Source organism: Megalobrama amblycephala, linkage group LG7, assembly GCF_018812025.1.
Source record: "Megalobrama amblycephala isolate DHTTF-2021 linkage group LG7, ASM1881202v1, whole genome shotgun sequence".
In the NCBI taxonomy this organism is placed as follows: Eukaryota; Metazoa; Chordata; class Actinopteri; order Cypriniformes; family Xenocyprididae; genus Megalobrama; species Megalobrama amblycephala.
The window spans coordinates 23,080,538-23,095,482 of NC_063050.1; the positions used below are offsets into that span (position 1 = coordinate 23,080,538).

The window sequence follows — 14,945 nt, forward strand, 5'->3', positions numbered from 1 at the left end:
ATATGTGTGTATATAGGTATATATGGATGTAGATACATATATAGATATAATCCTTCCCATTGTCACTTCACGCTCCAGTTCAGTTGGTGGCGGTAATGCACCAAAAGTTGGCTTGCCCACCGCCAATAAACGTCACAAGAAGAAGAAGAAGACGACGACGACGACGACTAATAGAAAATGTAGATAAGAGGCTGATGAAAATACTCTTTTTTTCCTCCTGTTTTTTTTTTATTTTCCCAAGAGGTATGCTTTATCATCTACTGGAAATCATCTAATCTCTAATAATAATGGTTTGGGCTTGCGCGGTCCGAAGGAAGAAAAGATTAAGAAGGCGTAGAGGCTAACGTTAGCCTCTAGTACAGTGACTAATCAGAACGTTTAAACTTTTACATGTCGTTAAATAAAATGACTTAGTTCAGTTGCTATTGTAGAGTCTAATGTTATTCGCGTTGTAATGTTTCAGACGTCGACTCGGTGCTGAACGATCTTTATTTATGTATATTTTATTTCTGTCTCGGTTACGAAGGAAATTCTGGACACTATAGTGACTTAAAGAAAAGTAAATAACATTTACTGCATTTCAAATTTTAAAACGATTATTTTATCGGGAAATTGTCATAGATGGATGCATAGAGAAAGAAAGATTGATAGAGAGATAGATATTACATTTATAACTTAAATGGATACAAACTGTCTCGATTTGCTGTTGTCTTACACTGTTTTTATACACATTTTCAAGCTTTAGAGTTTATTCTGTTTAGGAGAAATGTTAAAAAAAATATATTGTAAGAGTGTAGAAATGTTAGCATCTTAAATGTGATATTAATGTTTTGACAAAGTCATAGCTTCAGTGGGAGTCATTAACTTAAACCAGGTACAGTAGGATGTCAATTTAGCTTTTTATTATTATTATTATTATTTTCTATTACAAACACTTGATAAGTTGTAATAAAAAAATGTTGATACATGTCCTTTTCATGAAGACTGGGATAAGTTAGTAGATTTAAAATATTGCATAATGCAAAACTGCAAGAGCTGAGCTGACTGAGATTGGTTATGCAAAATGTCAGAGAACCGCTTCCCCCATAAAGCTGATTTGAAACGATGTGTATTCTGAAAAGCTCTATGAAAAAAAATAAAATAAAAAAAAATAATGAGCAGTAAAACTTTTCATAGACTTGAGCCCTCACACTTTCAACACTTAATTCAAATGTGGTGTTTTAAATGCAGTAACATGTAATTGCTGTTATTTCATACAGGCTTTTGGCAACGTTTTGAAAATGGCCACAAGTATTGAAGGTCTAAATTTGGTCTTGTTGGGAAAAATAGGAGCTGGGAAAAGTTCATCAGGAAACACAATACTGGGAAGAGAAGCTTTCAAATCAAGGAAAAGCTCCAGATCTGTCACACGAGATGTTGCTGTTGAATCTGGAACAGTTTATGGGTTTCCAGTCATTGTTTATGACACACCAGGATTATATGATACAGACATGAGTGAACTGGAGATTGAGCAGAAATATAAAGAGGTTCTTCAGATATGTGAATATGGCACCTGTGTGTTTCTGCTGGTCATCAAAGCTGACAGATTCACTGAAGAAGAGAGAAAAACTGTGGAGAAGATTGAGAAGCTGTTAGGAAAAGAGCGCATGAAGAACACCTGGATTCTCTTCACCAGAGGAGACGAACTGGAGGATGAAAACATGACAATACAAGAATTCCTTGATGACACTGAACCACTGAAGAACCTCGTTCAGAAATATGATCAGAGATGCCATGTGTTCAACAACAAGAAGAGAGGACATACTGAACAAGTTCGAGGGCTGTTTATGAAAATACTTAAGACATACTTACAGGGTGAGTCTTTTATAGCAATATTAAACAAATATACTGGACACTTGTAAATAAAAGTTTGAAGCATGTTAAAATGTGTTTTTTTTTTTTTCTTTTTTTCAATTCCTGTATTATTTAGAAGGAGAAGCAAAGAGACTGATGCTGAATCCACTGAGGAGAAAAATACCAAAAGACATTGAACCAGACACTCCTGTCTCCAGTCTCTCATCCAGACGAATTGTTCTTCTGGGTAAAACTGGTGTTGGGAAGAGTGCAGCTGGTAACACAATACTGGGACAGAAAGAGTTCAGATCTGAGATGAGCATGTATTCAGTAACCCGTGAATGTTCAAAAGCTCATGCCACTGTTTCAGGCAGATCTGTGTCTGTAGTTGATACTCCTGGATTATTTGACACAGAGATGAAACCTGAAGAATTAATGATAGAGATAGCCAGAAGTGTTTATTTATCCAGTCCTGGATCTCATGCTTTTCTCATTGTGTTTCCTGTGAATAATAGATTCACTGATATAGAGCAGCATATTCTTCAGATGATTGAGATGATGTTTGGTCAGGAGGTGTTAAAATACTCCATCATTCTCTTCACTCATGGAGATCTGCTAGAAGAAAAGTCTGTAGAGGAAAGCATTGAGTGTAGCAGTGGTTTAAGATGTCTAGTTCAGCAGTGTGGAGGCAGATTTCACGTCTTCAACAATAAAGATCAGAATAACAGAGAGCAGGTGAATGATCTACTGCAGAAGATTGACACAATGATAGAGCAGAATGGAGGAGGACACTACAGTAATCAGATGTATGAAGATGCTCAGAGATTCAGACGAGAGGAAGAAGAGAGGAGACAGAGAGAGGAAGAGGAGAGAAAACTACAAGAGGAGAAACAAAGACAAGAGGAGATTGAGAGAGTGAGAGAAGAGACAGAGAGGAGAGTCAGAGCAAAATTTGAAATGGCTCAGAGTTTCAGACAAGAGGAAGAAAAGCAGAGACAGAGAGCGGAAGAACAGAGAAAACAAAGAGAAGAGATTGAGAGAGTGAGAAAAGAGACAGAGGAGAGAAGAGTAGAGAAGGAGGAAACTAGACCATGGTTTAATAGAAGAAGTTTTTGGGTTAAGGCTGGAGCTATTATTGCTGCACCTGTTGTTGTTGCTGCTGCTGTTGTTGCTGCACCTATTGTTGGTGTTGGAGCTGTTGTTGTTGCTTCTGCTGCTGGAGCTAGTGCTACTGGAGCTGCTGCTGCTGGAGCTGTTGCTGCTGCTGCTGGAGCTGTTGCTGCTGCTGGTGGAGCTGCTGCTGGAGCTGTTGCTGCTGCTGGTGAAGATATTGCCAGAGCTGATGATGCTCAGAGGGAGCAGAGAAGGGAAGAGGAAAGAAAACAACAGAGAAAAAAAAAATAAAGAGGTGCTTGGAAGAAAGTAAGAAGATTAGAGTAAAAAGTTCAACAGAAGAACGAAAGAGAAGATGCAGACACGGAAGAGGGGAAGAGCGAGCAATAACAGCACTGCTACAGTACAGTCTTTGTTGGCTGATAAAATGAGCCTGAGAAAAGCACTTCTCTGCTTAAGATAGTGTTTTCTGGGATGATCGTCATCATCCTCGTCATACTCACTGCTCTGTTCCAGCTGGAGATCTCAAGAACAGTACAGTATAAAACACTGTAATACACCAGAACAGCTGGAAATGAACATTTCCACATCCAGCTGATGAGATGCACAGGATCAGCGGTAGTCAGGTAAAATATTAAATATTAGGGTACACTGTATTTATTTTAAACTGATTTTGACTTTTTTTTTTTTTTTTTTTTTTTGCATCGTCAATTGTTCAGTCATCATTCTCTGTCATTTTTATCCAAACAGAGCAGAACCTGCATGCATTTTAATCTGTGTCTATCTGTGCTGTTCAGTACTTCAACATCTAATCGTGATGTTTGTCAGTGTGTCAGGCTGCATGATGCAGAAGAGGTGAGCTCTCACTCCTTTTCCCCTTTTTTTCATTTTTTGGTATGGCATTAAAGGATTAGTTCACTTTCAAATGAAAATTACTCCAAGCTTTACTCACCCTCAAGCCATCCTGGGTGTACATGACTTTCTTCTTTCTGATGAACACAATTCGAGGTATATTAATAAATACCCTGACGCATCCAAACAGTATAATGGCAGTGAACGGGATCAACGAGTATAAAGCTGAAGAAAGTGTCTCCATCCACATCCATCCATCATATACATACTCCACATGGCTCCAGAGGGTTAATAAAGGCCTTCTTTCTGCCAGACCATCTTCTGTATTCAACGTACAAAGAAAGTATAGGACGTAATGTAAGCTTTGTGAACTGAGAGAGTTTTACACTTTTCTTGTACATTGAATATGGAAGACGGTCTGGCAGAAGCCCGATATTCGACTTCATAACTTGTTTACATATTGATATTTTTTTACACAAATGCATCGCTTTGTGTCAGAAGGCCTTTATTAATCCACCGGGTGGAGTAAACGTTTATGATGGATGAATGTGGATGGAAGCGCTTTCTTCAGCTTTTATACTCATGAACCCTGTTCACTGACATTATAAAGCTCGGATGCGTCAGGATATTTATTAATATTACTCTGATTGTGTTCATCAGAAAGAATAAAGTCATATACACCCAGGATGTCTTGAGGGTGAATAAAGCTTGGGCTAATTTTCATTTGAAAGTGAACAAATCCATTAACAGCATTTCATTCTTAATATCAAGCAAACTTTTTCAGCAGCTGTTGTCATTTGCTTTTCTTACTGTTGATTATGATCACTGTCATCATGCTCTTTCTTATAGAAAGAATGTTTTGTGTTTTCTGTGTTAAAGCACTAGGAGCGTTTTAATGCTGCTCATTTGCTTTAGTTTTACAAATAATTGAGTAGGATTTACTAATGTTCTTTATTTTTCAGTAGAAGTCAAGTACACAGAAAGTAAGAGGAAAGCAGACACATGCATCTCAAGCTAAAACAACATATTGTAAGATCTAGTTTTATCATATTATGATCTGTTTAATAAATACATTCTGGTCAGTTATAGAAAGTCTTCATCTTTGATGTAGTTAAAACAAAAAACAATCTTTTTATCAATTAATAAACCGATTACCTTGCATGCTTCAATTTTATGTATTAATATTACCAAATCATTTTGTTTTAGGGACCTGCATGGCTTCAGAACAGAAAATGAACACTGTCTTCATCAGTTCAAGAAAGAATTGTTCAGGATTTAGTCTCGGTGTGTGAGTTGCTGAATTCCTTTGCAAACAAAGCAGTCATTGCTTTAAATTAAATTTTGTTAAATAATTAGTCTTGTCTGAATTGTTTTGTTTGTTTCTGTGTTCATTTCTGGATTGTACTCTATGCTTTCTGGTTTGTTGTCATTTAATCAAAGAAGAGTTTAAGTAGAAAATGTGTTGAAAGAATGTGAGAAAAGATTTCAACTCTCTGGTCTAAAGATTAATCATGCGACACACAAACTTTACAGCCTCAAACCATCTGCACACAAATGTGGCCCATCATGATTTCAGTTTCACAGTCCTCATTCTTACTAACAATGCTGTTTGATTTCAGAGTTTACTGAACTCAAATAATGCTTAGACTAATGGTTTCTTATGGCAAAAAAGCCTTGTCATCACTTGAGTTCTGTGAACAATTAAAATTGAACAGAATAATATGGAAAATGCTGATTAGAATATGACATCAAATGCAAAAGAAACCAATATGATTCAAACTAGGGTCCTTTTCAATTTTTGCAACAAATACCTTGTGAATCAGCCTATTACAGTTATTCATGTTACAAAAACTGTCAGATGCTTGCATACATTCTTTGAATTTACTGTATTTTATAATTTTGAATCAAAAATGTAGTTCTTCTGACTTTTCGATGCCTGGCATATCAAAAGAAGCAGTAATAATATATAGCATATTTTTAATTTGAGTTCCTTTACATCTGTTAGAGTAAGGGGTCTTAACCAGGTTTTTTTTTTTTTTTTCTATAATGTTAAAAGATTTTCCACCAGGGAGATATTAAGGGGAAAAAAATCAGATTTCTGTTTCTTGAAATATATTGAAAAAGTTGCATATTGAATTAGACTACCTAATTTGCATATTCAAACATAACATTTCAGAAGACTTGAAATACAATAAAATATCAGCAATTCCTAATGTAATTAATCAACTGAGTTAAGTATGGTGATATCTAAAAGTTCGATTTTTTTTTTATTTTATTTTTTTTTTTATTCCTATTCACCTGTAGTGCCCTGCCTTAAATGCTATTAAAGAGTCAAGATTGTTTATACAGCACAAAAGAAGAAAGAAAAATCAGAATCAGAAAGAGCTTTATTGCCAGGTATGTTTACATATACTGGGAATTTGTTTTAGTGACAGAAGCTCCACAGTGCAGCAGAGTGACAGCAACAAGACAAGACAGATAATAAAAAGAATAATATACAAATTTACAAGATAGACAAAGTGCAAAAAAGCAAAAATCAACTGTTCAATCATGATTTAATAATTTCAGTTTTATTAAAATTCATATTTTATCCTAAACTAAAGGCAGGTGCTCGATCATCAGAATCACTATTGGGTAAACAAAGAAAAAACAGCACACTGCCACTGCTGCTCTCAAAATTTATTAAAAAGACAACGTTTTGACCAAAAAGGTCTTCGTCAGGTCAGGCAAATAGATAGTGAAAAAATGGCAATTATCTTTTTCTCAACATAGTAACACCTGATAGAATTAATTTCATCAACATGATCAATCACACCTGTTACAAGTCATTAAACTCATCACCCAATAATCCAAACAACACTGATAACAAATGGAATCATATACAATAAAAAATAATTAAATAAAATCACAAAAAAAGGTTTCAAATTAAAATCCAAAATTAGACCTTTAAGAGAGGATTCAATGTATAAATATAAAAAGCTTCCCTCTGTAATAAGATTTTATTAATGTCACCACCCCTTCTAGGTACTTGTATTTGTTCAAAGCCTAAATAACGAAGAGTCGATACCCATTTACCCATTTCATGTAGTGCACAACATGAAGTGCGCAACAACATTCACCAACAATTTGTATTTTTCTGTTGTGTTTTGCGGTGGCCATAAGTGTAGATGTTGATCATAGATTTGATGAACTGTGATCATGAAATTGTTACATGTAGGAAACTCTGGTCTAGAGGGCTGCATTGGGATTGGGATCCCGTGGAACCCAATGCAAATCTCATGGAATCTGGCTTTTTTTTTTTGAGCCTAGTGTATGTTAATTTAATTTTGAGTAATGTGTTATCAGAGTTGACTGTGTCCAAATTATACATATACAATATAGTTAGCCAACACTGTATTTAAGGCAGAAACAATGAGCTCATTGAAGTAATGAATAGCCCACATGTTAACAATGATTAGGATATATAGCAAAATTTAAAATGGTGCATGTTGATCCAGAGTTTGTGTCTTCTGAAGTCCTCGCAGAGGTTGGGTTTTTTTGTGTAGCTGCTGTTCGTAACATTAACGTAACATTAAATTATTTTGCTATCCTCACTTACATAAATGAACTATAGTGTCCTGTATCCACTAGTAAAATATAGCCTATAAAAAAATTCAGAATCATTTTTGGTTTGACTGTATACTGTGTAATCAAATCCACTTCATTAATACACTACAATACTACATACAAACGTCAATCTTTGCACTTATTAATCTATTTGATTCTGAGCAAATCAAATAGTCTTAAGAGCTGTTAATGTAGTGCGCCCCGCCCTTAACCTTCATTAGGGCAGAGCACCGGGTTCTGACTGTTTATACATCTGGTAATATTGTTATACAGAGTGGAAATTAAACTAACAGAGAATAACCTCAATCAACACAACAGGTAAGTATGAGGAAGTTAACAATTTGATTTATTTCTACACAAAAAGGTAAATAAAAAAAATGAAATAATGAATAATTTTGGATAAATATAGACTGGAATGAAATATCAAAATGTCTATTATGTATTTACATTTGATAGATACCTCCTAAAATACCTGTTCAGCATTTCACAGTGTCAGCAAAATGACATATAACCCGAAATATGAATTTCACATTAAATGTTAATCAATTACCACTAGAAATAACAACCGACACTGTTTGAAAGAGATGGGGGAAAATCAGTAAATGGCCTCTTCACTCTAATCAGCCAAAACAGATCACCTGAACACCTGTTTTTAAGGCAGCTGAAATTACTCTTTTTTCTGATCAGCAATTCTCCCTCTCTTCCCCTCTCTCCATGTTCACAGGGGTGGGAATAAGTCAAAAAATTACCAATCACCAAGTAGAAACATGCTGCATCACAAACTTTATAGTTCACACTAACTCTTTAAGGGGCAGTACATGAGTACATCAACAGAGCACACAGAGACTGTTATGAATCATAAAACCTTATAAAGAAAGGTGTTAATGTGCTTAATAATAACCCACACTGGGTTGCACTTTCCCCCCTTTTTATGACTCCCCTACTTTTATTTTATTTATTTAACCTTTATTTAACCAGGAAAGGTCCCATTGAGTTACAGTAACTCTTCTCCCAGGGAGTCCTGGCCAAGACTGGCGGCCAAAAGTTTCAATACATAAAAGACAGGACATAAATTACATAATACACCACAAATCTCTATACACTATACATACTAGAAAACAAAACAAGACATTAACTTCAGCAAATACTACATCTGTGTTATCCCTGTAAACATGCTGGGGGGCCCATGCTGGCTTTTTCTGGGCACAGTGGGCTAGGGCCAGCCCACATGAAACCTAAACAAGCCCAGCGCGGGCTTCCCCAGGCGAGGCCCACAGCTTTGGGCTCACTGCAGGCTCTCTGTGAGCAGCCCACACTAGCGAACTGCCCACATTAAGCCCATGATGGCCCAGTGTAGGCCAGCCCTTTCGGGCCCATGCAGGTTTTGTGTAGGAAGCCCACTTTCGTTTCCCACATTCTGTTTGGCTGCTTTTTAAAATTTAATGTGACATTCAATAAGACCTTCCATTTATAGCTGCACAGAAGGAATAAAAATTGATGACAAATTACAGTAATTCAATCAGTGGCATAACTTTGTTTTAAAAAGTGGGTGGGACATGCTTTGTCGGACAAGCCATGGCAGGTTACTATTGGTATGAAACAAAGACTCAGCTTTCAAATTTTGTAATTTTTTAAAGAAATTCAAACAATAAATACAATTTTGTGGCTCATTAATGTGTCGTGACACATTAACCCCCATTAAAACTTGCATTCAGTGATAAAGAGCTCTTCTGTCTGGACTGTGCACGAGCGCCAAGAAAGCACAGTTGCATGCCACTGATAACAGCAGCATGATTTCAAAAACAACACATTCCAATGCCAGATCGCCTCTTATTTAACAAATGAATGAAATATATGCTTTGCTAGTCAACTGGAGATGTTTCATGTGTATACATCGATGCCACAAGATGTTTCAAAAAGTGGTAGAGACAATCTTGACCCTGGTGAAAAGGCCGTAAATTATGCCTATGAATTCAATACACTAAAATTACAAAAATAATCTGTAATTAATACAATAACAAAACAGTTTACAATCCATTTTGACTATTTCTTTCATACAAAACTTTTAGATGTTGATGTTTTATTGAAAGTAGTAATGTTTGAAGTCACTGGAGGTATGTGTTTGCTTTAGTTGGGCTCTTGATCCTTGACTGTTCAGCATCAGTTTTTCTCTGGTTTCTGTAGCTGTGTGTTTCTGAAGCATATTTGTTATAGAAAAAGTTGTGAGATGAAGAACTGATTGATTTGTTGAGCTGAAAATGTCACCATTGTTGAAGTTCAAATGCTGAATCTTGATGTCTCTGTGTGTCTACATGATCCTGTCCAAATCATTTCTGCATAATGAAATAGTCTCTTGTTCCCTTGCTGTGTCGTCAGGCAACTCTCAGAGGCTAATTTTTGTCATTCTCTCGACGTAGCGCTAATGATTCCTTCCACTCTCCCCAGCCGCTGAGGTCCCGAAACCTACTTCCACTGGAAGACGCACCTCTCTCCCGAACAACAGATAATAAGGTGAATAACCAGTTGCTTCGTTTTTGTTAGAGTTGTACGCATGCACCAACTGACTGATGTTTTGACTCCAGATGTTCTTCCTGGCAGGATCCAGGGTACCCAGCATGGAAAGGAGAGTTTGATTGAAACGCTCCGGCCAAAGACAGTGACTGTGGCGGCCAGGCGACTGGAGTCCGATAGAAGCAGCACAAAATCAACACAGCACGTCTACACTCTCCCGTCTACTAACCAACCAGGAGCACCATAAATGAATAGGCCACAGGTGTATGGGGCGGAGAAGGGAATGAACCAAATCAATGCAAAAAGTAAATCAATCTAAATAATAATAATAATAATAAATACAAAGGCTTGGACCGTTACACCATCTTTGTGAGTGTCCTTGTAAACTTAGTCATTTGTGTCTTAAATCAATATTAACAATTAAAGACAAAGCATGTGTACTAGTAGGCTATGTGAGATCCTGTTATTAATGAAGTCTTAAAGGGATAGTTCATCCAAAAATGAAAAATCTATCATCATTAACTCTCCCTCAAGTTGATCTAAACCTCTATGAATTTCTTTGTTCTCCTCAACATAACATCTCCCTTTTTGAAGAATGATCGTAACCAAAACATTTCTGGTCCCCATTGACTTGGAAGTCAACGTTCATTTTTTTGGGGTGAACTAACCCTTTAAAAGTGCCCTAGAACTTCTTTTTAAAAGAAGTATTATAAGTCTAAGGTTTCCCCTGAATGTGTCTGTGAAGTTTCAGCTCAAAATACCCATAGATTTTTTTTAAATTAATTTTTTTAACTGCCTATTTTGGGGCATCATTATAAATAAGCCAATTCAGGGCTACTGGCCCCAAATTCTCGTGCTCCACGCCCACGGAGCTCGTGCTTGCCTTGAACAGCATAAACACAGTTCACACAGCTAATAACCCTCAAAATGGATCTTTACAAGATGTTCGTCATGCATACTGCATGCATACATCGGATTATGTGAGTAAAGTATTTATTTGGATGTTTACATTTGTTTATGAATGAGTTTGAGGCTGTGCTCTGTGGCTAACGGCTAATGCTACACTGTTGGAGAGATTTATAAAGAATGAAGTTGTGTTTATGAATTATACAGACTGCAACCCACATAGCAAATGTTTTCTGGCCCAGCTCCGGGCCACACGATCACTTTTCCCTCGGCCCAAGTACCGCAAAGAATGACGGCCCTGAAGAGGCCCAGAACTGGATTACAGACAGGGGTCACACATGGGCCATAACCGGCCCGAATCTCAGCCAGTTAATCACCCTTAACTGGCCCTGAACTGGGCCAATACAGGTTTTATTATTGGTACCAATTCTCAGCCATATGTTAACCATATCACCACCACCCTTTAACCAGAAACCCCAAAAATGAGCCATAACCCAGCCTAATCTTACCCAAACCATGTGAACAAATGAGTCACAAGAAAATTCAATTCTCAAAATTAGTTTATTTAACAATATTGCACAAGCCAATAATAATAATAATAATAATAACCACATTCAGAATTGTGTAACTGTGTGAAGGCTGTTTTATTTAGTACAATCAAAGCATATCTTATTACCACCTCATGAATATATGACTGAATCTAGCACTGAAATGTAAAGATATTATAATGTAATTTTACTCTCAACAAATATAGAGCAAATTAAAAAAAAAAATACTTAAAACAAATTTACACATCAGAATGTTTGTATGTGTGAGGGAGAACGTGATCCTATTTAGGACTGTCCTCAGGAAGTGAAGTACAGCTCTGCAGCCCCTCATTTCTCCACAAGTGCTCTCTCCTTATTCCAGCAGACTATTAGTGTGGTGTCAGACAATTTTTTCCTCACAGCAGCTAAAAGACAAAATAATAATACAAAATTAATAAATACATATACAAACATTCATCCATCTACTGTAAATAAATGTAGGTAACAAATGAAAAATAAGGTTGCTTTGGTGTTTTTTACAGGAAACGATTCCCAATAATATGGCACTATTGAATGACTAACTGGCTTGTCAGAGTTTGACAACAGTATTATGACAAATAAGACCATTTTAGCAAACAAAAACCTTAAAAATGTTGAGATATGGAAACTGTGGTGTAAACAGAGTAACCAATGCACTGTTGAAGTACTGATAATGTAACGCATTCAAAGCATAACATCTTATTTCCACCTCAAAAAAAGTGCATTTAATTTCAAAATGTACTGGTCTGTCTTAAACAGTTTCTTATTGCATAGGTTAATGTAAACTAACAATGACCTCCTACAAATACCAAAAACATGTCTTTGTTTATGTGACACAATGATTATTCCAGATTTGATTCTACATGACTGATGCAAAATGCTTACGAAATAACAAATTGCTTTCTTATTGTTTTAAGAATGTCTACTAGCTAAAACAAAAATATCAGACATAGACCTATCCTGATTATCAAAGTCAGAGATTAGATTTAGATATAATTAAATCTGATTGTACAACCTTTGAATCACTTTCAGTTAAAAAAGTCAATTACTGTTGCTGATTTTGCTGTGATTTTTTAACAACAGTGGGCTACATTGTTCCGCACACTGGACAGGAAGCACCGCGCCTCGGACATCCCGCAGGCCGGCCTATCTCACCCCGGTCGCGTCAATCCTCATATCTGGGTTCTCAAGTTCAAGGGGCAGTGAATCAGCTACCTTATAGGCAAAATTCACTTCAATAAAGAACTAAGTGGTATCCGAGTTTCATGTATTTCAAAAGTGCCAAAAATGGGTTGTTGTTCTATTTTTAAAGATAGCTGTTACGAGTGATGGAATTCATTAATCATAATAACCAAAATAATCTGCGAGTTTTAACCGCATTTGGCGGCTTTTTTGTAAAAATGTTTAAGTTCAATTCTTTCCAAAAGGCCAAATATTGATTCAAAACATCTAACATAACATAACATCTAATGTTAGGTCGTACACAACATAACTTCACTTACCTAGAACAGCGGTTGTCCGACAGACGTCTTCACCCTTCAGTGGGAGAAATTTCAACCGACGCATCACGTGAACCTCATCCACCAACCAGAAAAGCTGGTGTTACCGTGGAGATCGCGCCAAAATAAACAATAGTTGACCGCCCAGTTGTAACTATAACTTTACATATATTTTTAAATAAACTGTTATGTAGGGGAAATATATATATATAGTAAATCTTGCCTTGAATATAGCAGGCCTAAATACTTACAATTTTCCAGTACACAAAGTATGGCACATAATCGCTACACTGATCTGGGCCACACACCTCACATCCACAATCGGCCCAAATGTTGTCTGCCGTCAGGCATGCTGTACACAGAGTATGGCCCATAATCGTTACACTGATCTGGGCCACACACCTCACATCCACAATCGGCCCAAATGTTGTCTGCCGTCACGCATGCAGTGCCATCATTGCCACACATGGCCCACAGTTGGCTGACATGATGCATGCCAGTGCCGGCAACACGCCAGCAGTGCCATTATGAGGCCACATTTGGGCCAAGTCTGTTTGCTATGTGGGAAGTGTTTAAAAATGAAAATAGCGACGACTCTTGTCTCCGTGAATACAGTAATAAACGATGGTAACTTTAACCACATTTAACAGTACATTAACAACATGCTAACGAAACATTTAGAAAGACAGTTTACAAATATCAGTAAAAATATCATGATTGTTACGTAACAGTCGGTGTTATGTTGAGATTCGCCTGTTCTTCGGAGGTCTTTTAAACAAATGAGATTTACATAAGAAGGAGGAAACAATGGAGTTTGAGACTCACTGTATGTCATTTCCATGTACTGAACTCTTGTTATTTAACTGTGCCAAGATAAATTCAATATTTAATTCTAGGGCACCTTTAAACATGAAGAACACCTCACATTCCTGACTAGCAAACAAGAGCTTTGCTAGTTTACTGTTTAGTCAAACTTAACTTCATGTCCTCATCACTATTCCATATTTATAATGTTTATTCATGTATCTATTTTAAGTGGACACTGTGGCATATCATATGTCTTCATAAATGCAGAAATCTAGATCAGCCCAGAGAGACTAAATCTTAATGGACTATATGAGCCATAACTTTTATCTCAAATATTAAGTGAACTTTATTTCAGTGTCTTTCAAATAACATTTGATAAAAATGTGTATTTGTTGGCCTCACACACAAAGGTTAAAATGAGGCACTTTATCAGAAAACATCTGATCAGTGAAATTTCACAATAGTCCCTGACTATGAGCTTTGATGTAATCGTGTTATATAAGTGATATAACAAAACGTTATAATTTCAGTCAGACTTTTTCTATATAAAGTTAAATCTCAAGTCATCATTTATAAGCATGTAAGAAAAATGACTGTTCTCTGTTATTTTACAGGAAATTCCAGCACTTTTCTGTTCTGGTGGGTGGAGCTGATGACATCTGATGAGTTTATAAATCTGTGATAGTTCAAAAACTGAAACTAAATTTACACAGTTCAATGTAATAATATAATTGCTTGATGTAGTTGTCTTCTTTCTAGTCAGTGTGTTATAAAAATCAGACAGGGAGTGTAATAGATGTGCTAATGCTGCAGTTTAACAGTGCAGCTATGAGGGGATTTCCTGTGATTTTGAAACTGAAAGAGTCTGTAACGGGTTTTGGAGGCTGAGGAAGATTTTCTCAGAGCTGTTAGAACAAAAGATGAACACAGAGAACAAAAATGACTGCAGTTTGTGTTCAAAATCTGCAAACTGAGTGTTTTATTATGATTTACTGTCTGAACATGACTTAATTTTCACTAAAGTTATCCCTTTTACCAAATTCAAGCTTTAAACCTTTTGATATGAACATTTCAGTAGATCTGACAGCAATTCCCGTAATGTGGAATAACACTCACAGTCACTCAGTCATTGCCCAGTCTCGTTAACGCATACTAACCTAATCGCTTACCTTACGGACTCCTTACCTGTCTCCAGTGTGTCTCCTAGATCCCCCGTGTTCTCCAGTCCTCCGTGAGTGTCTATGTGCTGTCT

General features: G+C 36.5%; 1 protein-coding gene across 5 annotated transcripts; it reads left to right on the plus strand.

Moving 5' to 3' along the window:
• Positions 1-89: 89 nt before the first annotated feature.
• On the plus strand, positions 90-10,208 carry LOC125272057 (GTPase IMAP family member 8-like). 5 transcript variants are annotated; one of them, XM_048196623.1, is made up of 8 exons: positions 90-243; positions 1,260-1,854; positions 1,970-3,572; positions 3,697-3,801; positions 4,761-4,827; positions 5,005-5,082; positions 9,850-9,915; positions 10,003-10,208. In XM_048196623.1, the coding sequence occupies exons 2-3, from the start codon at positions 1,281-1,283 to the stop codon at positions 3,235-3,237; spliced, it is 1,842 nt and encodes a 613-aa protein (XP_048052580.1). In that variant the 5' UTR covers positions 90-243; positions 1,260-1,280; the 3' UTR covers positions 3,238-3,572; positions 3,697-3,801; positions 4,761-4,827; positions 5,005-5,082; positions 9,850-9,915; positions 10,003-10,208. The 5 variants fall into 5 exon arrangements, with proteins under 5 accessions (XP_048052580.1, XP_048052578.1, XP_048052582.1 ...); XM_048196621.1 differs by having other exon boundaries at positions 4,764-4,827; XM_048196625.1 differs by having other exon boundaries at positions 3,744-3,801.
• Positions 10,209-14,945: the final 4,737 nt, after the last annotated feature.

What these genes read in the sequence shown, in the direction of transcription:
- LOC125272057 (XM_048196623.1), top strand. Translation starts at nt 1,281, where the DNA reads ATGGCCACAAGTATTGAAGGTCTAAATTTGGTCTTGTTGGGAAAAATA. An exon ending in ACTTAAGACATACTTACAGG is followed by an intron (nt 1,855 to 1,969) that starts GTGAGTCTTTTA and finishes TGTATTATTTAG; the next exon opens with AAGGAGAAGCAAAGAGACTG.